This window comes from Centruroides sculpturatus, unplaced genomic scaffold (genome assembly GCF_000671375.1).
Source record: "Centruroides sculpturatus isolate CEXI.00-Female unplaced genomic scaffold, Cexi_2.0 scaffold525, whole genome shotgun sequence".
Taxonomy (NCBI): domain Eukaryota; kingdom Metazoa; phylum Arthropoda; class Arachnida; order Scorpiones; family Buthidae; genus Centruroides; species Centruroides sculpturatus.
In genome coordinates, this window is record NW_019384791.1 from 397,339 (window position 1) to 421,445 (window position 24,107).

Here is a 24,107-nt window from a genome sequence, read left to right on the forward strand (position 1 = left end):
TTTAAAAAACGTGAACATCACACAGATTAATATGTACCCCTAAGTCTCTGGAACGGAATACATGCACCAGTGAACCTACAACTACACGATTTATATTTTAAAAATAATTAAATTCACTTAGCATTCAAAACTTTCGAATTTTGAAAAAAACAAATTTGCTGATTAAATACAGACAACCGTTTAACTGAAGTAAAACGGATTTTCCCCTTGCTATGGATATCTGCCTAGTTCAGTTCAGCCACAATCCGCTACAGTTCGCCTTTATTATCAGTTCGAAATGGGGTGGTTCCATAATACCCACAGTGTTCCATAAATCGCCATCTTATATGAAATTTAATAATTATAATTAAATAAATAATTTCGAATATTCTTGAAGAAAAGATCGCAAATTCTGCTTTACTGTACCTGCACGTTAAGAAGAAGATTGGGGTTCGAGTCTCTCCAGAATATTCAAAACTATTTATTTAATTATAACTATAAAATCCCTCACAAAATGGCGACTAAATCGCATATCTTTAGGCGAAATTGCATAGTATTTTGTATATTTAACTAGCCAAATTGTAGCCTAATCAGAAATTCCTTTTATTTGATTAGTAATATGAATCCGGGCATGGCTTTTTTTTTTAATTATCTTAAATAATATTTTCTTTTCCAGTCATCATATTGCGGGTGTATTGTGTGTGACCACTACAAATTCCGAAACATTGATATTGAGTGGTTCCGAAGTTGGAGTGGTGATTGTAGCCAGATTGGATACTGGTCAACTAGTACAAAGACTGGAGAATCATCGAGGTGTCATCAATTGCATTGCAGTCAATAATGGCGATGATATTTTCGCTACTGGTTCGTAAATAAAAATTCCATTACCAATTCTATTCGAGGAATTGCCTCTAAAGTATTTTTCAACTTTTATGATCTGCAAAAAGGTGTATAATACTGCCAATACGCTGTATAGTTATTAAGGGAGCCGTCTATTAATTACGTGTACAGTTTAATAAAGGGAGGAGAGGGTCGGAAAAAGTACAATATCATATACAACAGAGAGAGCGTGGGCAAAAAGTGGTTCAAAAGCTTCCACGTAATTTATGGCCGGTCCTTTTAAGGCTCCTTACACCCCAATTTAGAACTATTATTTATATATATTTAGGTTAAATGTGTTGAAGTTATAGATTTAACTTCATATATTTTAATTTAATTAAGAATTAACTGAGAATTAACTCGATAAAACACATTTAACTTTAGTGAGAAGTCAAGTGATTTAATGTTAATTAAATAACTAAATGTGTTTTAGTTTAATAAGTTTCGATTTAACGGAGTGTTTAACCTAATTGAAACAATATAACGTAACTTATAATTGTTAAACTTAACTGAAAATTAACTGAAAATGTTTGGCTTAATTGAAACTCGCTGAAAGTGTGCAAATTTAACTAATGATTGAATATAATTGTGAGTTACAGTTTGCTAGAAATATAAATCAACTGATAATTGCGATAGATTTCAAAGTTTAATTGTAATTTAACTGTAGTGAGACATTCGTACTTACTTGATATATGATGAATACCTGATTTAAAGTGAAATTTGTTAAAGAAATTTGATTTTTTTGCGAGGATTTAAGAAAAAAAATTGTTAATTAAACTTCATTTTATTAAATTCTTATGAGTAAAATTATTAAATAATTTGCATTATTACATGACTTTACCGAAATTAAAGACATTTTTATATTAAATTTAATTTCTTTACTTCCTGCTCATTCTTATCGCCACAGAAGCGAGTGTATGACTACTTATTGAAATGGAAGACGTAGAAAGAATGATAATTTCAGTAAAAGAAAGTAATGATACAAAACTTGGCTAATTATCTTTAATTTCAGAAATTATTTTTTTAATACAAAGGGAAAAAATAATAAAAAAATATCCAACTCATTAATTAAATCTTTCTTCGGAAATTATTAAAGAACTGCAGCTTTTTTTCCATTGTAAAAAACATTAACTCAAAAAGATAATTAGGGAAAAAATAATTTAATTTATAACTTTAATAAACAAAAAATAAATAAATAAATATAATTCTTTGTCACGAAATTCTATATAATTTCTATATTTTAAACTGTTGTATTTTAATTGATTAGGTTCATCAGACTGTACAGTATGTATCTCGAGTTTGGAAGACTTCAGTCTGCTGAACACAATTTATTTGACTTCATCCATCTGCTTGATGGACATTTCGAATGACAGCACTTTTCTTCTCCTGAACTGTAAAGACAATACCGTACACGTCAGATCTTTGACCACCGGATCCGATGTCCATTGTCTGCAAGGTTATACTGGATCAGTTACTAGATTATGTTTCGCTAAAGATAGCTGCAGATGCGGGGTTGGCACTAGTGATGGCAAGTGTTACATATATGACATTCACTCTGCCACTCTATTGCAGACATTAATTGGCCATTCGGATCCCATTTCTGGGATGCAGGTAAGAATATAAACTGAGTAAATCATTTCTGAAAATGATCGATTTTTGAAGCGCTTGAACGAGTGAAACTTTTGTGTAAACGAGTGTCGAAGTTTCGTGAGTGAAATTCAACACAAAATTATCGAATATCGATACAAATTTATCGGATTTGATGCGAATTTTAAACGTTGCAACTAAGGTTGTTCGTATTAACATAGGGCCTATGCATTTATAACATGGATAATTAATTATAAAATAATAATTTATACTTTACTAATAATAAATTTGTAATTAAATTAAACTGTTAGGTGAATCTTTACTTAATTAATCATTAAAACAATTACAATTAATTCAACGTATTAAGGATAGTTTCTTATGAATCTGGAAAATCCTTATTAAACTAGCTGTTATAATGTAAATCTCTCTATATATAATAGTCAAAATATGTATATATGTTAGTTAAAGGATTCTTTCTATACCATTTAACGTACCGCATCAAATTTAGCATGAATATTCTTCGATACCCTAGAAAAATACTGTAGTGTGCCCACCCCTACAGCCCACAGCTCTTAACTTAAGCCCGAGCATTTTTTTGTGTTTTAGAGTATTGTGAATACTCAGGTAGTGTACTAGACCATAACTAAGATCATTGTTTTTATCACTCCCTCTCAACCCAATCTCACTAATCTCCCTTCAAATGTGAGCACACGCAACTAGTATATTCATAAATTGAATTTATTATAAATAATGCTTTAAAAATAAGTTATTTTTAAATATATATTGATAAATGATAAATGAAACACATGTTATTTATAAATAACAATATACTTTATATATGGAGAAATAAATTTCTATATTACGAGTAAAAACATAGGATTCATCTTTCTCTAATTATAAAATTTATGAGACTTATTAAAGCTGCTTTAAAGATATTTTGCTTCGCATATATACATTAAAATAATTAAACTAAGCACAGTTATCTACGTATTAAGTCTTTATTTAAAAAATAAAATAAAATAAATGTGTTTTATAGTATCATAACGTCTCATTAAATAGTTGTTTCTCTATATATCTTTTTAAAATTAGTTTTTAAAATTACTTTCACATTTTCTATCTTTCAGATATCTTTACTATCTTTATCCTTTTATACTTTAACTTCAATCGCACAATATCAAAGTTCCCAACTTTCCCATTATCTCTGATCAAAATTTCTGTACTATAAGTCACTAACCACCATTCTAGTTCTAAAATCTATCGTTTAACCTTTTATTCCACTTCATAAATCTCATTATATACTATAAAACCATATTTCTAACCATCAAAATGTAATTTACTTTCCTCTTTATCCTCTTTATCCTAATTTATCCTAATACATCTGCTAGTCGCCTTCTATTCGATTATACTGAACATTTTTTTCCTTTTATTTTTTACCAAATATAGCAAATGTATCCTTTATTCCTTTTACTATAAAGAAGTAGATATGTATCTTCTCTTCCTTCCTAGCTATAGTAAGTCATACTGTTTATCATCTATGGATTCTATACTATACAAATATATTCCGTCTCACATCATCATCATAAAACAGCCATTACTGGGGAATATTTTTATATTCAATTTATCAAATTCTAAGCTTTTCTGTCAGTTTTATTCTTTTAAAAATTGCCAAAATTCCTTTTCTAGGCTCAAGAAAATGATCGGTTTCTCATTAGCTCCGCTGGCATAAAGATCGTAGTATGGAATTTCAGTCCCAGAAAGAAAGATACTCCCATTCATCATCTAAAAACTAAATTAAGAAAAGTCGACAGCCATTCCGAACCGGTTTCCTGCGTAACAGTTTCTAGAGACGGAGTATTTGCAGTAACAGGTGAGTAAATGGGCGAGGGATGACGACGTGTAGCATAACAATCGAAAAATCCAAATCTCTTCCCTCAGGTTCTAAAGACTGTCAAGTAAAGGTGTGGCATCTCAACACTGGAGAGATTCACACTACTCTCGAAGGACATTGTGCAGCTGTCACATGTGTCGCCTTCTCTCCCAATGGTTTGTTTGTCGTCTCTGGTTCCGAAGATACCACCCTTAGGGTCTGGGGATTGGCTGTCGGACTTGTCATTTCTTCATTTAAGGTAGGTGACAATTCTCTATTGTGATAAAAACTGCTTTTATTCAGAATTTAGTATAATAAAATGAATTTAAAAGCATTAATATTCTCATCGAGTATTTGGTAAATGTATAAGAAAAATTATTATTATTATAATTTATGAAAAATTGCTATAAGCATGATAATTATGAATAATTACACTCTCGAAAACTAATCAATAATTGATTATCTACCAGAATATTCATTGTTATCTCGGGCATTGTTTCGTGTGTCACACTATTCTTTCATCGATCTAAAACATATCGTTTAATTGATAATAATTGCTTTTCACTTAACAATCGATAGAAAACCAGCGAAACTTTTTTAAAACATTGCAAAAATTTTAAAACATTGTCTCCAATTTTAATAATAAACAAGCTAATTAATCGATTTTCTATACGTTATTTTAAAAATGAATAATTTACTATTAATAAATATTGGTTTGGTTTAATCGTATACGTCAGCGACACAGCATGTGCCAAGGAAAGACTTTCTATCAGAAACTGGATCTATTTAGGTGTTAACAAGTGAAAAAAAAAAACCTGAAAAACTTTACGTGGCCAGCACATTGATCAGGCGCGAATCCGCGATCTGTGCACACTCAATACTGTTTTTTTTTTTTTTTTCTTTGTTAAATTAGGTCTTTCCACCCTGTGGGAACTAAGAGGGCCTCTTCTTTTTGCAAGCCCATTCGGCGAGGCCCGAGAGCCCACAATGAGGTGGTTCGGAGGTGAGGAACGGGGCCCGACATATCACCCCCCCCCCGAAAAATTCCTGGGGACTTTTCTATCTCATCCGGATTCGATCCCGTGGCTCTCAGGGTGGTAGGCTACCATCTTGACCGCTTGGCCATCCGGCTGACTCAATACTGGTAGGATATAAATACTGATTAATTTATTAATAAACAATATTTATTATTATTTGGGCTCTAGAAGACAGTCAATAATTTTTTAGTAACTACTACATTATCTTTTAATATAAGAACCAATCAAATCCTTCATTTAAGAAACAAGTAATCTCAAGTGGTTTCAAAAATAGAACTGTTCAACAAAAATAAATTGGATTCCTCTCACTCTATAAATAATTACAGCATTGATAAAACTTCTTTAACATCAAATATATTTGTTTTCAGAGTAAATCTCATATTATGATAGACGTAAACAAACACGTTTCTCTCCTAATTATTTTATATCCAAAGCATATTTCATGTTTATGAATAAAAATAATAAGTTTATTGGAAAATATATTAGTCTATTATTGTGATAAAAAGAAAAATTTCCATAAAAATAATCACTTTTTTACGAATATTTTCCTTTCACAAAAATTGTTTTTTTATTACTTTAGCCGTAGTATTTAATAATAAATATAAATTTTTTCCATTAGGAAATTTTGTTGATTCCGTTAATACAGAGTCATTATTATTAAATGCTTTTAACTTGCTTTGTATCACGTCCTCAAGTCTTGCAACTCAAATTTCTAATTAAGATAGAAGGCTGAAACTTTGAGGACATCTTCGATGACAATGCATTTTAATAACGTTTTAGCTGGTATCTCCATCCCAAAATTCGATAAACACTGTGTAAATGTGTGTGTAAACGCACCGTAGTAATGTATATGATAGTGTTTATGTCATCCCCACCATTTATTAATACGTCACTACAGTTTTTCGAGATTGGAGTGATTATACTGGGTGACTTACTCCATAACCCCACCTCAATCTTGAAATGGTCATGTTTCCCGCCATTCCAATCCCGGATTGTTTATGTTAAACAGTAGCCAATAAAAGCGTATTTTGAAATAAAATTATTTAGATTATTAAAGAAATTATTTTCTTGAATTTTTTTGTCATATATTACTCATAAATGTATGAAAAATACCCAAATATTTAACAATACGAAATATAATTATTGTTAATGTTATTATGTTATATTTAATTAATAACAATGCTTGTAAAGCTTACAAATAAATTTGTAATAAAATTAATAATTCATCCTCTATTAGCTCACAAGTAAAATGGAATTAATAGGGGGATAAAATCAGGGGAAAGGGAGTATCGAGGTTTGATAGTAACCTATATTATCAGTATATCCTATGTAAAATTTGATATAGATCGGTCAAAGGGTTTAGAAGTATATATAGCCTATATATATATATATATATATATACATTCNATAAAATAAATATTTAAACATTAATTATTTTCCTAATTCGTGTTTTAGAAATTAAGCAACTGTTACGAATGTATAATGATTAAATTTTAAGGCAGTTCGCATTAAGTGTACTTGTTAAGAATTATAGTAATTGACAAATAAACATGCATATGTTCGGAGGAGCTACCCTCCCAAATTCGAGGGGTTTACACCTGAATTTCGCTCTCAATTGATGGCAAAATATCATCAGTTTTCCTCAATTGATGATATTTTGACATTTGATATTTTGATATTATTACGTCTCTGCCTCTTAAACGAAATGTCTTCATATGCCCATGTATAAAGATATCACAATATTTAGTGCAAACTTTCTTAAAATTTTGGACATTTGCATACCAAGAAAATGCTTATAACAGGAAAAAAATCTATTATTTTAGAGAAACTTAATAATTTCAATCTAATTCTGAAGAAATACGATATAAGAATAAATAACTATTCCTATTCATATAGGAATAGTTATTTATTCTTATATTGTAAATTGTTCACTCTACACACCCTAAAGACACGAAGAGGACCTTCTTAATCTATTCAGCTAGATCCACTATGGTGGTGGCTTGACATATCCGGACAGACCTCCAGTGGCGTGTTATTCTAAGGGCAAAAAGGGCAATTGCCTGAGATCCCCACCAACAGGGTTCCCCAAACCAATCTTTTATAAGAAAATATTTCCTCAAAAAATTTTTCCGAAGAAAAATGTCTGAAGTCAACACTATACATGAGAGCCCCCTAATTCAAATTTGCCCCATAAAGCTATAACAAATCACTGCAGACCTCCCACAAAAAATTCCAAGGGATGCTCGCCCGGATTTCAATCTCAGCTCTCCTCCAGAGCCGTATGCTGACATCTTAACCTCCTCGATCAACCAGCTGTCAATATCTGAATAAATTATAAACGTTACACGATCCTCCTCATTTGAGTCACATTTCAAATCATACCAACAATTACATAACACTAAGTAATTAAAATCTAATACTAATTAATGAAATGAAACTTTAAATTATTTTATGATAGAAATTCTCTCTTTTTTAATTGTGATTATTTAATTTAATATTATTCGTGTGAAATAAAACAGCTTATACAATTAAAATTTATCACATAATTAGTGAATTAACTTATAAGATTATGAATAAAAAACTATATAAATATATATACGTATATGAAGTTTATCAATTCATAAATCTAAGAAAAATTCCAATAACATAAACCGTTATCCTTAAGAAAATTACTTTACTTCGATACTACTGCTTTATAATTACGTGACAGACATTAAACAAAATTAATATCAGTACTGATCATTAATTTACATGATAATGCGCTTGTCGAAAGCGCTTAAAGGTTTAAATTTCAATTTTTTGCCGTGTGATTAATCGAAAATCCCTAATTTCGCAAATGACAATGTATAACAGACAATGGCTTACTTGTAAAATATTATCCAAGATTAATGTCCCCTTTAAGGCAGCTAAAAGTTCTCTCTTGTTCTAGACTTGTCTCATAAGTTATTAAATGATATATTTTATGAGGGATCCTTAAAAGGATCTCTGGGCAAATTCTATTGAGTTAGGCTCTTTGGAGAGCGTGTTTTATTCATATTTTATTAGGCCTAAATATTACTATAAAAGTATGTAATTTTGTTCAATAAGTTCGTGAACACCATAATCTTTGATGCATAAAAATTTCGATAACTACGAAGAAAATAATTATTTTCTCTTCTGTTGTTTGCGAATGAATGAAGCCGTGTCATCGAAGCGTGGAGAGAAAATTAATGAGGTGCAATGTGTATTGAATGGGTTCCTACAGAATTTTAAGGATTCGGTGGTATAGATTGATTTGATTAGCTGCCGTTCCATTAATTAGCTAATACGAGAATACTAAAGAGGTAGAAGTGGATGGTAAAGAAGAGCAGTACTTATTAGCAGACCAAATAATATTCGCTAAACAATAATTTAATAATAAAATGTTCTTATGCATCCGATATTTTTTTTAGAAGTTTAAGGAGCAAGATAATCTTTTTAATTCTTTTAAAATTTGACTTAACTCTTTCATGTTTTTATAGATTTACTGATTAAGTCGAAATAGATCCAGTCATTGATTGAACATTAAATAGACTCATTTATTGATTGAACGTGGAGTAGATTCATTCATTTATTTCTTTAAAATTGATGCTTTTTATTTAATGAAATGAAGTAATTTGTAAAAATACAACTGGTTTTTAGAAAAATAGAAAAAAGTGTAAAACAAATTAATCTAGATCAGGGAAACTAATTAATTTATTAAAAATTTTACTATCTTCATTGATAAAATTAAATCGATGCAAAGAAAATAATTTACAATTTCGGTTCTTCTTACTAATTGTGATTAATTTTAACTACTAACCTATCATTTCTGAATAGTTGATAAGCGTTTATTTATTTATACTAAAGTATAAAATATTGCGTATAGTGGTGCTACTAAAAGAATACTATGTGGGCGGAAGACCATATCTACAATGGAGCCATCGAGCAATTGCAGAGAATGTGAGAAAAAGATACTTATCTCGTCCAGAAGATCGTTATTCCTGTCACAACGATTTGGCTCAAGCTTTTCATTTAGGCTATCTTGCTGAGAAAGATAAAAAGGTGATTTTTAAAAAGTTCCTTATACTTTAACGAATTAAAATTATAATTAAATTTAAAGTCTAATTTTAGGAACAATCGGTAAGTGGTACAACAAAATCTAAAGACGATCAATCGGATATTCTTCGAGAATTGGATGAATTGTGGTTCCATCTACTTCAATGTGGTTCGTGTATTTAGTTTTCTTTCTTTTTTGTTTTTACTTTTAGTAATTTCGTTACAGTAACTTGTTTTTCTTCTGTTAGGCGACTTGCAGAAACTCAAACAGGATGCAATTTGCAATTTTGATTTCCTATTTTCCGCTACCAAGGGTTCTTCAATCAGTTATGTAAGAAGTATCCTTGAACTCGTGAGGTGCAAGGTAAGGAAGAGAGGTTGTAGATGTCGGAGTATTATTATTATTTTTACATTTAAAGGAAATTAATTTTGCACTTAGAGGGTTTTTCAATTCGAGCGTGTTTTAGGGATTAAAGAAAATAATAGAATTTCAGCACCATAGAAAAAACAATGTAGTCAGATGTTCTTGAGAGTTATCATGTAAGGAGTTTAATTTTTTTCTGGAATTAAACTCCATATTTTTAATTTTGTTTGTATATAAAATCGTTATTGATAAATATTTAACTAATTTTTTTTAAATAATCTGATTATTTTCCATTTTTAGTTTTTAGACTGGGAAGTGGAACTGTTATATACTTTAACTAAACAATCTGTGGATGTACTGAGTCAAGATCCACAACAATTAGCAACCGAAATTATGAATTGGTTAAAGCCATACGCAGGTAGATACTATTTTTTTTTTTTTTCAATTTAAGAAAATTTAATTTTTATCTTATAAAATTCATTTTTATTTCAGATAAATCATCACCAGTATTGGAAGGATTAGTTAGCAATGCTTTGGAGTGGTGTAATAATATAAAAAATCCTTTATTGGTTCCAAAAAACTCTTGGTTATCTCTCACGCTCCCGTCACAAGTTACCGTGATGACGTGTCCTCATCCCATTGACCATATGGTGACCACACCCGATAGTCAGCACTTATTTTGCAGTCACGGACGAGATATACACATGTACCACATCCCATCGAAGGAGAGTGTTCGATCACTGACAGGTTCGATTGGACGGTACTATCTGGTGATATGTCCCATGAATTTGGATGTTTTCTTAATGAGAAACGGTGTAGGAGCATGCGTTAATCGCGATTTACTATTTTTAGTTTGTCTTCTAACGTCGTATCCACTCGTTGAATTTTTAATTATTAAAAAAGTAATAATAATAACGTTTGTTACTTAGCTAAACAGCATAAAATTCGATCCTGTTGAATTAAAAAAAAAATTGAATTTAAATTATTCATTCGAGTTATTAAATTAAAAAGTTACTACAAATTAAACATTCATTTAAACAAAGTGACTATTTTCCTGTAAAGACAAACTTAACTATTCCCTAAACGCTTTTTTTTATAATGGAATTTTCAACTATTTTTTTAAATGGAAAGAATAATGTATTACATTTTTCATTAAAAAAAAGAAAGTACAATGTTTGATGACGTAGGAACAAAATGAATTAAATCTCCATTGTGAACATTAACGCATCAAGTAGATTGTTAATGAAGACAAACAGTTGCAGTTTGATAATTTACTAACTCGCTGACATTTACTACATAATGCGCTGGCTTTTATATAATTAAAGGAGAGAAAATGTCTCCGTTCGTAGAATTACTCTAGAATTGCGAATAAATTGCAGCAGTATTCTTTCATTCGTTCAATTTTCTTGTTACAGGTCACAAAGATGAAATTACGTGCATACACATGACCGTATCAGGAAGATGGTTAGTTAGTGGATCCGAGGACACTAATGTTATCGTATGGGAAGCATGCAGCGGGAAAATGAAACAGCGACTTAGGTATTTCATTAAATATTTATTTAAATGTAAATCATATCACACATTTACTTATAAAGATACAATTTTTTGTTTTTAGTCGGAAAGGAATTTTCTATGTATTTTGTGAGCAAACAATATTTCGAACTGTGTCTAACACGCGAACGTGACATTTTCTAGATTAAATAAATGTTACTATAGTAGTAACTGTTAGACCAATCGGTAAGAGTTATGTAGGACAAACGATCGAATTCGTGACTGAATGTGTTACTTCTAACTTTAGGATTACATTAAAAAATAAAATAAAATAAAACTTTTAAGCTTTACTTTTTTAATTAAGCTTTATTTCTTAATCAAATAATTCGACTTTTTAACGGTATTTTACAACAAAAATCAATAATAATTTATAAAAGCTTTAAATAAACAATATTAAATTTATTATTCTATATTTAAACGATAATCAAATAAAAAAATTTAGTAACTACTTGCATAACTTTTCTGGCTGTTATGAGTTTTATCTAAAAAAGTAATAACTTTTATATTAGAGGTGAAGGTGGTATTATGGAACCCCAATTATATTTTAGTGAATTGTAAACAAGGTATCATAACTACACTCACATTTTTTGTGCGAAAAGTACTGGTAACTATTAAACTAAATGTTTCCAATTGAATTTTTCGCTAGTGTAACTATAAGTATGGTTTTTGAAGGCTTTTGTACAAAAAGTCAGAAAGTAGGCTTAGAGAAAATCGGGTGGTAATATGGAACCTTACTGTATATTTTCAAAAAAATGCTTTAATGTAGCCAAAAACAAATAGGAAAGGACAAAAAATGTTAAATAATTACCAAATTATTTACTCCAATGTATTTTATCGCAAAAATGCTTTTATAATAGAAAAATATGACCTCCATCAACAATATATATTCCAGCAGCTCTTTTTCGATATTTTCAGACTTTCTACCTAGTGTCTTTTTCCCAAATTGCTCCGGACGAATGTCTGATTGCAAAGAGAGAGTTCGGAGGAGTTGAGTTCCATATTACTGTAAAAGCACCAAAGGGGTCCGTATTTCACGCATCGCCATCTCGAATTAACTTATGTCTGTCGAGACCAAAATTTAAAAAACGTGAACATCACACAGATTAATATGTACCCCTAAGTCTCTGGAACGGAATACATGCACCAGTGAACCTACAACTACACGATTTATATTTTAAAAATAATTAAATTCACTTAGCATTCAAAACTTGCGAATTTTGAAAAAAACAAATTTGCTGATTAAATACAGACAACCGTTTAACTGAAGTAAAACGGATTTTCCCCTTGCTATGGATATCTGCCTAGTTCAGTTCAGCCACAATCCGCTACAGTTCGCCTTTATTATCAGTTCGAAATGGGGTGGTTCCATAATACCCACAGTGTTCCATAAATCGCCATCTTATATGAAATTTAATAATTATAATTAAATAAATAATTTCGAATATTCTTGAAGAAAAGATCGCAAATTCTGCTTTACTGTACCTGCACGTTAAGAAGAAGATTGGGGTTCGAGTCTCTCCAGAATATTCAAAACTATTTATTTAATTATAACTATAAAATCCCTCACAAAATGGCGACTAAATCACATATCTTTAGGCGAAATTGCATAGTATTTTGTATATTTAACTAGCCAAATTGTAGCCTAATCAGAAATTCCTTTTATTTGATTAGTAATATGAATCCGGGCATGGCTTTTTTTTTTAATTATCTTAAATAATATTTTCTTTTCCAGTCATCATATTGCGGGTGTATTGTGTGTGACCACTACAAATTCCGAAACATTGATATTGAGTGGTTCCGAAGTTGGAGTGGTGATTGTAGCCAGATTGGATACTGGTCAACTAGTACAAAGACTGGAGAATCATCGAGGTGTCATCAATTGCATTGCAGTCAATAATGGCGATGATATTTTCGCTACTGGTTCGTAAATAAAAATTCCATTACCAATTCTATTCGAGGAATTGCCTCTAAAGTATTTTTCAACTTTTATGATCTGCAAAAAGGTGTATAATACTGCCAATACGCTGTATAGTTATTAAGGGAGCCGTCTATTAATTACGTGTACAGTTTAATAAAGGGAGGAGAGGGTCGGAAAAAGTACAATATCATATACAACAGAGAGAGCGTGGGCAAAAAGTGGTTCAAAAGCTTCCACGTAATTTATGGCCGGTCCTTTTAAGGCTCCTTACACCCCAATTTAGAACTATTATTTATATATATTTAGGTTAAATGTGTTGAAGTTATAGATTTAACTTCATATATTTTAATTTAATTAAGAATTAACTGAGAATTAACTCGATAAAACACATTTAACTTTAGTGAGAAGTCAAGTGATTTAATGTTAATTAAATAACTAAATGTGTTTTAGTTTAATAAGTTTCGATTTAACGGAGTGTTTAACCTAATTGAAACAATATAACGTAACTTATAATTGTTAAACTTAACTGAAAATTAACTGAAAATGTTTGGCTTAATTGAAACTCGCTGAAAGTGTGCAAATTTAACTAATGATTGAATATAATTGTGAGTTACAGTTTGCTAGAAATATAAATCAACTGATAATTGCGATAGATTTCAAAGTTTAATTGTAATTTAACTGTAGTGAGACATTCGTACTTACTTGATATATGATGAATACCTGATTTAAAGTGAAATTTGTTAAAGAAATTTGATTTTTTTGCGAGGATTTAAGAAAAAAAATTGTTAATTAAACTTCATTTTATTAAATTCTTATGAGTAAAATTATTAAATAATTTGCATTATTACATGACTTTACCGAAATTAAAGACATTTTTATATTAAATTTAATTTCTTTACTTCCTGCTCATTCTTATCGCCACAGAAGCGAGTGTATGACTACTTATTGAAATGGAAGACGTAGAAAGAATGATAATTTCAGTAAAAGAAAGTAATGATACAAAACTTGGCTAATTATCTTTAATTTCAGAAATTATTTTTTTAATACAAAGGGAAAAAATAATAAAAAAATATCCAACTCATTAATTAAATATTTCTTCGGAAATTATTAAAGAACTGCAGCTTTTTTTCCATTGTAAAAAACATTAACTCAAAAAGATAATTAGGGAAAAAATAATTTAATTTATAACTTTAATAAACAAAAAATAAATAAATAAATATAATTCTTTGTCACGAAATTCTATATAATTTCTATATTTTAAACTGTTGTATTTTAATTGATTAGGTTCATCAGACTGTACAGTATGTATCTCGAGTTTGGAAGACTTCAGTCTGCTGAACACAATTTATTTGACTTCATCCATCTGCTTGATGGACATTTCGAATGACAGCACTTTTCTTCTCCTGAACTGTAAAGACAATACCGTACACGTCAGATCTTTGACCACCGGATCCGATGTCCATTGTCTGCAAGGTTATACTGGATCAGTTACTAGATTATGTTTCGCTAAAGATAGCTGCAGATGCGGGGTTGGCACTAGTGATGGCAAGTGTTACATATATGACATTCACTCTGCCACTCTATTGCAGACATTAATTGGCCATTCGGATCCCATTTCTGGGATGCAGGTAAGAATATAAACTGAGTAAATCATTTCTGAAAATGATCGATTTTTGAAGCGCTTGAACGAGTGAAACTTTTGTGTAAACGAGTGTCGAAGTTTCGTGAGTGAAATTCAACACAAAATTATCGAATATCGATACAAATTTATCGGATTTGATGCGAATTTTAAACGTTGCAACTAAGGTTGTTCGTATTAACATAGGGCCTATGCATTTATAACATGGATAATTAATTATAAAATAATAATTTATACTTTACTAATAATAAATTTGTAATTAAATTAAACTGTTAGGTGAATCTTTACTTAATTAATCATTAAAACAATTACAATTAATTCAACGTATTAAGGATAGTTTCTTATGAATCTGGAAAATCCTTATTAAACTAGCTGTTATAATGTAAATCTCTCTATATATAATAGTCAAAATATGTATATATGTTAGTTAAAGGATTCTTTCTATACCATTTAACGTACCGCATCAAATTTAGCATGAATATTCTTCGATACCCTAGAAAAATACTGTAGTGTGCCCACCCCTACAGCCCACAGCTCTTAACTTAAGCCCGAGCATTTTTTTGTGTTTTAGAGTATTGTGAATACTCAGGTAGTGTACTAGACCATAACTAAGATCATTGTTTTTATCACTCCCTCTCAACCCAATCTCACTAATCTCCCTTCAAATGTGAGCACACGCAACTAGTATATTCATAAATTGAATTTATTATAAATAATGCTTTAAAAATAAGTTATTTTTAAATATATATTGATAAATGATAAATGAAACACATGTTATTTATAAATAACAATATACTTTATATATGGAGAAATAAATTTCTATATTACGAGTAAAAACATAGGATTCATCTTTCTCTAATTATAAAATTTATGAGACTTATTAAAGCTGCTTTAAAGATATTTTGCTTCGCATATATACATTAAAATAATTAAACTAAGCACAGTTATCTACGTATTAAGTCTTTATTTAAAAAATAAAATAAAATAAATGTGTTTTATAGTATCATAACGTCTCATTAAATAGTTGTTTCTCTATATATCTTTTTAAAATTAGTTTTTAAAATTACTTTCACATTTTCTATCTTTCAGATATCTTTACTATCTTTATCCTTTTATACTTTAACTTCAATCGCACAATATCAAAGTTCCCAACTTTCCCATTATCTCTGATCAAAATTTCTGTACTATAAGTCACTAACCACCATTCTAGTTCTAAAATCTATCGTTTAACCTTTTATTCCACTTCATAAATCTCATTATATACTATAAAACCATATTTCTAACCATCAAAATGTAATTTACTTTCCTCTTTATCCTCTTTATCCTAATTTATCCTAATACATCTGCTAGTCGCCTTCTATTCGATTATACTGAACATTTTTTTCCTTTTATTTTTTACCAAATATAGCAAATGTATCCTTTATTCCTTTTACTATAAAGAAGTAGATATGTATCTTCTCTTCCTTCCTAGCTATAGTAAGTCATACTGTTTATCATCTATGGATTCTATACTATACAAATATATTCCGTCTCACATCATCATCATAAAACAGCCATTACTGGGGAATATTTTTATATTCAATTTATCAAATTCTAAGCTTTTCTGTCAGTTTTATTCTTTTAAAAATTGCCAAAATTCCTTTTCTAGGCTCAAGAAAATGATCGGTTTCTCATTAGCTCCGCTGGCATAAAGATCGTAGTATGGAATTTCAGTCCCAGAAAGAAAGATACTCCCATTCATCATCTAAAAACTAAATTAAGAAAAGTCGACAGCCATTCCGAACCGGTTTCCTGCGTAACAGTTTCTAGAGACGGAGTATTTGCAGTAACAGGTGAGTAAATGGGCGAGGGATGACGACGTGTAGCATAACAATCGAAAAATCCAAATCTCTTCCCTCAGGTTCTAAAGACTGTCAAGTAAAGGTGTGGCATCTCAACACTGGAGAGATTCACACTACTCTCGAAGGACATTGTGCAGCTGTCACATGTGTCGCCTTCTCTCCCAATGGTTTGTTTGTCGTCTCTGGTTCCGAAGATACCACCCTTAGGGTCTGGGGATTGGCTGTCGGACTTGTCATTTCTTCATTTAAGGTAGGTGACAATTCTCTATTGTGATAAAAACTGCTTTTATTCAGAATTTAGTATAATAAAATGAATTTAAAAGCATTAATATTCTCATCGAGTATTTGGTAAATGTATAAGAAAAATTATTATTATTATAATTTATGAAAAATTGCTATCAGCATGATAATTATGAATAATTACACTCTCGAAAACTAATCAATAATTGATTATCTACCAGAATATTCATTGTTATCTCGGGCATTGTTTCGTGTGTCACACTATTCTTTCATCGATCTAAAACATATCGTTTAATTGATAATAATTGCTTTTCACTTAACAATCGATAGAAAACCAGCGAAACTTTTTTAAAACATTGCAAAAATTTTAAAACATTGTCTCCAATTTTAATAATAAACAAGCTAATTAATCGATTTTCTATACGTTATTTTAAAAATGAATAATTTACTATTAATAAATATTGGTTTGGTTTAATCGTATACGTCAGCGACACAGCATGTGCCAAGGGAAGACTTTCTATCAGAAACTGGATCTATTTAGGTGTTAACAAGTGAAAAAAAAAAACCTGAAAAACTTTACGTGGCCAGCACATTGATCAGGCGCGAATCCGCGATCTGTGCACACTCAATACTGTTTTTTTTTTTTTTTTCTTTGTTAAATTAGGTCTTTCCACCCTGTGGGAACTAAGAGGGCCTCTTCTTTTTGCAAGCCCATTCGGCGAGGCCCGAGAGCCCACAATGAGGTGGTTCGGAGGTGAGGAACGGGGCCCGACATATCCCCCCCCCCCGAAAAATTCCTGGGGACTTTTCTATCTCATCCGGATTCGATCCCGTGGCTCTCAGGGTGGTAGGCTACCATCTTGACCGCTTGGCCATCCGGCTGACTCAATACTGGTAGGATATAAATACTGATTAATTTATTAATAAACAATATTTATTATTATTTGGGCTCTAGAAGACAGTCAATAATTTTTTAGTAACTACTACATTATCTTTTAATATAAGAACCAATCAAATCCTTCATTTAAGAAACAAGTAATCTCAAGTGGTTTCAAAAATAGAACTGTTCAACAAAAATAAATTGGATTCCTCTCACTCTATAAATAATTACAGCATTGATAAAACTTCTTTAACATCAAATATATTTGTTTTCAGAGTAAATCTCATATTATGATAGACGTAAACAAACACGTTTCTCTCCTAATTATTTTATATCCAAAGCATATTTCATGTTTATGAATAAAAATAATAAGTTTATTGGAAAATATATTAGTCTATTATTGTGATAAAAAGAAAAATTTCCATAAAAATAATCACTTTTTTACGAATATTTTCCTTTCACAAAAATTGTTTTTTTATTACTTTAGCCGTAGTATTTAATAATAAATATAAATTTTTTCCATTAGGAAATTTTGTTGATTCCGTTAATACAGAGTCATTATTATTAAATGCTTTTAACTTGCTTTGTATCACGTCCTCAAGTCTTGCAACTCAAATTTCTAATTAAGATAGAAGGCTGAAACTTTGAGGACATCTTCGATGACAATGCATTTTAATAACGTTTTAGCTGGTATCTCCATCCCAAAATTCGATAAACACTGTGTAAATGTGTGTGTAAACGCACCGTAGTAATGTATATGATAGTGTTTATGTCATCCCCACCATTTATTAATACGTCACTACAGTTTTTCGAGATTGGAGTGATTATACTGGGTGACTTACTCCATAACCCCACCTCAATCTTGAAATGGTCATGTTTCCCGCCATTCCAATCCCGGATTGTTTATGTTAAACAGTAGCCAATAAAAGCGTATTTTGAAATAAAATTATTTAGATTATTAAAGAAATTATTTTCTTGAATTTTTTTGTCATATATTACTCATAAATGTATGAAAAATACCCAAATATTTAACAATACGAAATATAATTATTGTTAATGTTATTATGTTATATTTAATTAATAACAATGCTTGTAAAGCTTACAAATAAATTTGTAATAAAATTAATAATTCATCCTCTATTAGCTCACAAGTAAAATGGAATTAATAGGGGGATAAAATCAGGGGAAAGGGAGTATCGAGGTTTGATAGTAACCTATATTATCAGTATATCCTATGTAAAATTTGATATAGATCGGTCAAAGGGTTTAGAAGTATATATAGCCTATATATATATATATATATATACAGTATTAACAAGTACGGATACGAATAAAAGTATAAATTTTTTATTAGTATAATCTCTGTACATTGTATTAAAAATTCCAACTATAGCAATGGAAAAAGCAATTAAATCTTCATAAAAGTATTATTTATAAATCCATAAATTAAAAAAAAAAATTTAATTTCTTCTACTCTTCCTGCTCCTATTAGCGATACTGATTAAACAGTGCAATACGTCTTTAATAAAGACGTATTGCACTGTTACGTCTTTAGTAACAAGAATTGTACAAAAGTAACTAAGAACCGCTAGAATGTACAGACCAAATACTACAAAATAAACGTTATCTCAATCCCGAACATTAAATTGCTTTAGTGCAGTTACGTGAGAAGAGAGTTTAATTTCTGACTCGAAATGTTTTGGTTTCTTCTTTTCTTCTTTTCTTTTTTAACACAGGAACACCAAACGAAGGTTACAGCCGTAGTCGTATCGTTCGATAGTAGAAGGATTCTTTCTGCAGATGTGCAAGGATATCACAGGTTTTGGATGGCCGACAGCGGTGAGCAGTTGTACGCTTGTATCAAGCCATCTGCACAATTGTACCTGCATGCCAATATTGTATTTGCTGTGTCTGGCAAAAACGAGAACAGGTAAGATAAGACAAACTTTGTTCTCTGCCCTCTTCGCTACCGATCGATAACGGAGACACTCCACTACAAACATTGATGGATTCTCCTTAATGCATTTTCAAACACCTGCTATTAAAAGTATAAAAACTTCGCCGCAATCTTTTTACCCTTCGCGTGTATAAGTTTTAATTTTTTCCCAGTTTGTATAATTTCTCTTAAAGCTATTATAACTAAATACATCTGCATTTAGCGATTTTTCTGTTACTCAACTTCTTCCAAACACAATTATTGCCATTTAGTACGACTCGCAACTTCTGATTAATAAAATTTTATCGCATCAATATGGAAAGGTAATGCTATTATAAAAATAAAATAAGAATGACGGTTATAAAATTCTAGACTTTAAATTCTTAAAATGTAAATAAAAATAAAATAATAAAGCGTGAAACTATGCAATTAATACTGTAAAGTAAGATAATACAATAGACTAGGGAGGAACTGAACGGATACAAAAAGAATAGAATATACTATTTTAATCTTTATTTCCAAATAGGGGTTAAACCTCCAAATTCCCCAAGTTTATTATTGTTTGTATACAGCAACGCGATGCATTCCAGGAGGACTTTCTATGAGAAACTGCCGCCTATAAAGGTGTTGCAAACGGGGTTCGAACCCACGACCAGTAATGCTCAATGGTTTTATCCACTTGGCTCGAGCTCCCAAATATACGGCCTTGTAACAAATATATCTCAGATATATATATATATGAATATATGTAAATATGTAGAATATAGTCTAATTATAGTACTATCATTTAAATAAAAATTTAGAAAAAATAATTAAAACTTAAAGTATTTTATTATATATACGGTAGTATTGCTTTAGGATTAAACATTAATATTTACTATAAATTTTATATTATTTTAGTACTGAAACAAAACTATTGTGATAATAAAATATGTATTAAATGATTTAAAAACAGTTTGGAAAACTGATATTATGATTGACAGTTGTCAATATTTTTCTTCTACATTTTTAACAGTTTAAAATTCTGGCCGGTATGTGATGTAGGAGCAGAGAAAACCGTTAGCCATAGCGACGCCATTTTGTGTTATACAGTGACACACAACTGCCAGACTATAATCACCGGTTCTCAGGACATGTCTTTGAAAGTATGGGAAGTGGCTACTGGTAAAATAACACAGGTAACGTAAAACCGAATCATTATCTCGCTCTTAGAAGTTAGTCATTTGGGAGACGATTTTCATTTACAGGTTCTGGTGGGTCACGACGGTGCAGTTCAGTGCGTGGCTGTTGCGCCTTACTGCCCTACCATGGTTGTATCCGGTTCGGTGGATTGTAGCCTAATTATCTGGGATATGATGACGGGAGCCGATAATCTTACACTAAGAGGTCACACAGAAACTGTCAAATGCGTTAAGCTTACTTTGGATGGAAGCGTTGCCGTTTCAGGTTCGTTTTACTCGTAATTTTTAAGCACGTTGCCATATAATCTAAATGCAAATGATTAGAGATTATGCAAAATAATTATGATTAATGTGCGTGCATAAATTCATTATAGGACTATAAATAAATATGCAAATGATCAATAAGATACAAACCATTCTTTCACATGTAAATGGTTAATAAATATGCAAAATGCCACAAGCAAGGCAAGTATTAATTTAAATTACAGTAAAAACTGTCCAAAACGGAAAAATTATTCGGTGCCGTGCGATTCTTGTTTACACAGGTTTTACTGCACATGCAAAAAAATTATTATATAGAAGTGATGAATAAATTTTCAAATAAAACACATTCAAAGTCTGTATATCTTTTAAATACATGTGTAAATGTTTTTAAAACTTTCGATTTGGTGACATGTCATAGTTACAGTCTGGTGACTAAAGGTTACAAATTCTCTATCCATTACTTAGGAGCTATAACTACTCTTCCATTAGAAGGATTGATGTGAGTTCGGTACAGTATGTCCTGAACTTGTATCACTCTTCTAATTGGAGCGTGAAGTAAGTCAGTTTAATTGAATGCTTTCTGTTGCAATGCCAGATTTATACTTTACCATTTATCTTCTTCTACATCAGGTGCCGACGACAATACGCTACAACTGTGGAATACCACCAACGGGCAAAGAATAGCCATGTTAGATCTTCACGTGGCTATGATAACTATGGTAACTTCCGTTAATGTCAGTGATATAGTTGTCCAGCTGGTAAATCAGCAACAGCTCTCGATATTAAGTCTGCATAATAATCCAGCCAAAGGACTAACACTCGAACCACCAACTTGCTTATCCATGTCAGAAGAGACAAAGTTAACAGGTAAGTATAACGAATTAACATACACCATTTTGCATCATTCACAAAATTCTTCCTTTTACAGGGATCCCTGCCAGAGGTGTGCTGCCCAAACGCGTTCTACTCAGAGGCAATCTGAAGAGGGAACAGTCGTTCGATTCTCTGTATTGGGATCTGAGATCTAACACGCCTAGACTGGAGCCCAGCACGGGCCTTGACGATTTCAAAAGATCTCTTATGGGATCGCGCGAGCAGTTATCGCATGTGGGAGTGTGGGATGGATCACTAGGTCGTGTACGTAGTATGCAGCCGGAGGGACTGCCCCTGCAACCTAAAGCCAAGTTACCAAAGCACAAACTTCTTAAAAAACAACAGAGTATGTTCGCGTTTTTTCCCGAGTTTTCGTCGCAACCCAAGTCTATAGTACAAACCCCCAAGATGGAGCTGGAAAGCAAGCAAGAACTATCGAGAACGCCGGAAACGGTTCACGAATGTCCCAGTAGATCGGAAAGTTCCGAAGAAGTGGACAACCCAGAGAGTCATGTAGATAGGAAATCTGCTTCGGTCAAGGATTCGTCCATCTGTCGCATCGTGTAATGTGCCCAATTGAAAGAGCAATAGCTATCAAAGCACACGTTAACTAAGCGATTAACAATCATACGTGAGTGTCGTGCATAATGTTTATCTGTCTGTAGAATAGAGAAAACAAAATGGACTCACTCCCTCGCCGCAACAAAAAAATGTCGTCTGTAGTTCGAGAAGTGTTTGTGTGATTTGCATCAGTTTTATGTTTTTAACGGCTGGTTGAAGGTTGACGAGTTCGATCCGAGCTTCGATTGATCATGCGATCAACAAACTCATCCATTAAAAACGTAATCAAAGTTACATTTCATCATCTTCGTAATGGCGGATTACGGGAATGATTTCTGAATGTACTTCGTGAAAAATAAATAAGCCAATCACGCAATACACAAAAGTAATTCAAGAAACAATCGAATCACAAAATTAATAACATTATTCCTTGTAACTGACGTAACAAATTTGTCACGTGATCAATCGAAGCATTCACCATCGCGATCGAATGGAGTTTTTTCGTTTTTTTTAAACTTAAAGAAAAAAATGATCATGATATGTAGATAAACCTCGTGTATAGTACGAATTTTAAAAACCCAGAGCGATTATAGTTCTGACTATGCAAAGTATACATTTAGCGATATTCATTCCTCCTAAGAAAAGCGCTTGAAGAAATCGAACCCGGAACCCTTAAGCTGTTCATTTTTTGCGCAAAGCAACGTCCCACAACATATACCTTTGCATCAGCACATTATATTGCACTAAAATGCATTAATTTATCGAGTTTACCATAAAATATATACCTAACGAATTACATTTATATAAACAATCATTTTTAACCAATCAAAATCCTTCATATTCGAATTTGAATTTTAAAACCTAGGCGAGGACCAAATTGATGGTTGCTAAGCAACAAACAGCATCCATGTTACTCTGCAGCTGGCTGGGAACAAAAATTGATAAATAAATAATGTACACAAACCTATAATTAATTTCGCGTGTTCGATATCATTTATGTTTTAAGCGAGTATTGGTTGTGATTTTGTTTTTAAAATATTAATAAAAAGTCGTAAATAAATAAAACAATCTAAAATTATTTTTAAAGTTTTCAATATTTATAAATAAATAAATAAAAATAAAAATATATATATATATTGTAAATGAAATGAATATTTTAATGATCTATGCACATGGGAAGTTAATAATTAAAAACAATTGAATTTTATAGGATTTTTTTTAAAGTTTGGAGTTTTATCTTTCTGTTGCGTGCCCACCTTTTTACAGGTGAGCATCGATTGGAAGTAGATGAACTTATTCAAATAATATGCAACAGAAACTATACAAATTTGCTTTTTCCTTTTTGTTTCTTTTGTATCCACCACCTTATCCATGCACTGGATATTAGCATAGTTAAACATTGTGCCACAGATTCTTTGTGTATGTTGGTTTGCACACATGCAATAAAATGTTTT

The 24,107-nt window shown here is 31.0% G+C and overlaps 2 protein-coding genes across 2 annotated transcripts in view; both read left to right on the forward strand.

Annotated features, from left to right (window-relative positions):
- LOC111629307 (NACHT domain- and WD repeat-containing protein 1-like) overlaps positions 1–23,783 on the forward strand; it is a 32,063-nt gene extending 8,280 nt beyond the window's left edge. The window contains exons 4-18 of the mRNA XM_023373189.1: positions 9,236–9,411; positions 9,481–9,574; positions 9,654–9,769; positions 10,070–10,187; positions 10,262–10,516; positions 11,185–11,308; positions 13,053–13,240; positions 14,523–14,866; positions 16,526–16,709; positions 16,778–16,968; positions 19,575–19,768; positions 20,790–20,952; positions 21,022–21,220; positions 21,850–22,086; positions 22,148–23,783. Of these exons, the coding sequence (XP_023228957.1) occupies positions 9,236–9,411; positions 9,481–9,574; positions 9,654–9,769; positions 10,070–10,187; positions 10,262–10,516; positions 11,185–11,308; positions 13,053–13,240; positions 14,523–14,866; positions 16,526–16,709; positions 16,778–16,968; positions 19,575–19,768; positions 20,790–20,952; positions 21,022–21,220; positions 21,850–22,086; positions 22,148–22,659 (3,095 nt within the window). The 3' untranslated portion in view covers positions 22,660–23,783. The remainder of the gene's footprint in view (positions 1–9,235; positions 9,412–9,480; positions 9,575–9,653; positions 9,770–10,069; positions 10,188–10,261; positions 10,517–11,184; positions 11,309–13,052; positions 13,241–14,522; positions 14,867–16,525; positions 16,710–16,777; positions 16,969–19,574; positions 19,769–20,789; positions 20,953–21,021; positions 21,221–21,849; positions 22,087–22,147) is intronic.
- LOC111629308 (vegetative incompatibility protein HET-E-1-like) lies at positions 1,783–4,675 on the forward strand. The gene is made up of 3 exons (XM_023373190.1): positions 1,783–2,469; positions 4,129–4,312; positions 4,381–4,675. Exons 1-3 carry the CDS (start codon positions 2,212–2,214, stop codon positions 4,593–4,595), a joined length of 657 nt encoding a protein of 218 aa, XP_023228958.1. The 5' UTR covers positions 1,783–2,211; the 3' UTR covers positions 4,596–4,675.
- Positions 23,784–24,107: the final 324 nt, after the last annotated feature.

Excerpts from the sequence above, each read along its gene's own strand:
- LOC111629308 (XM_023373190.1), top strand. The coding sequence starts at position 2,212 with ATGGACATTTCGAATGACAGCACTTTTCTTCTCCTGAACTGTAAAGAC. Across the intron at positions 2,470-4,128 it reads ATCCCATTTCTGGGATGCAG|GCTCAAGAAAATGATCGGTT; the intron begins GTAAGAATATAA and ends TTCCTTTTCTAG. Across the intron at positions 4,313-4,380 it reads CGGAGTATTTGCAGTAACAG|GTTCTAAAGACTGTCAAGTA; the intron begins GTGAGTAAATGG and ends CTCTTCCCTCAG.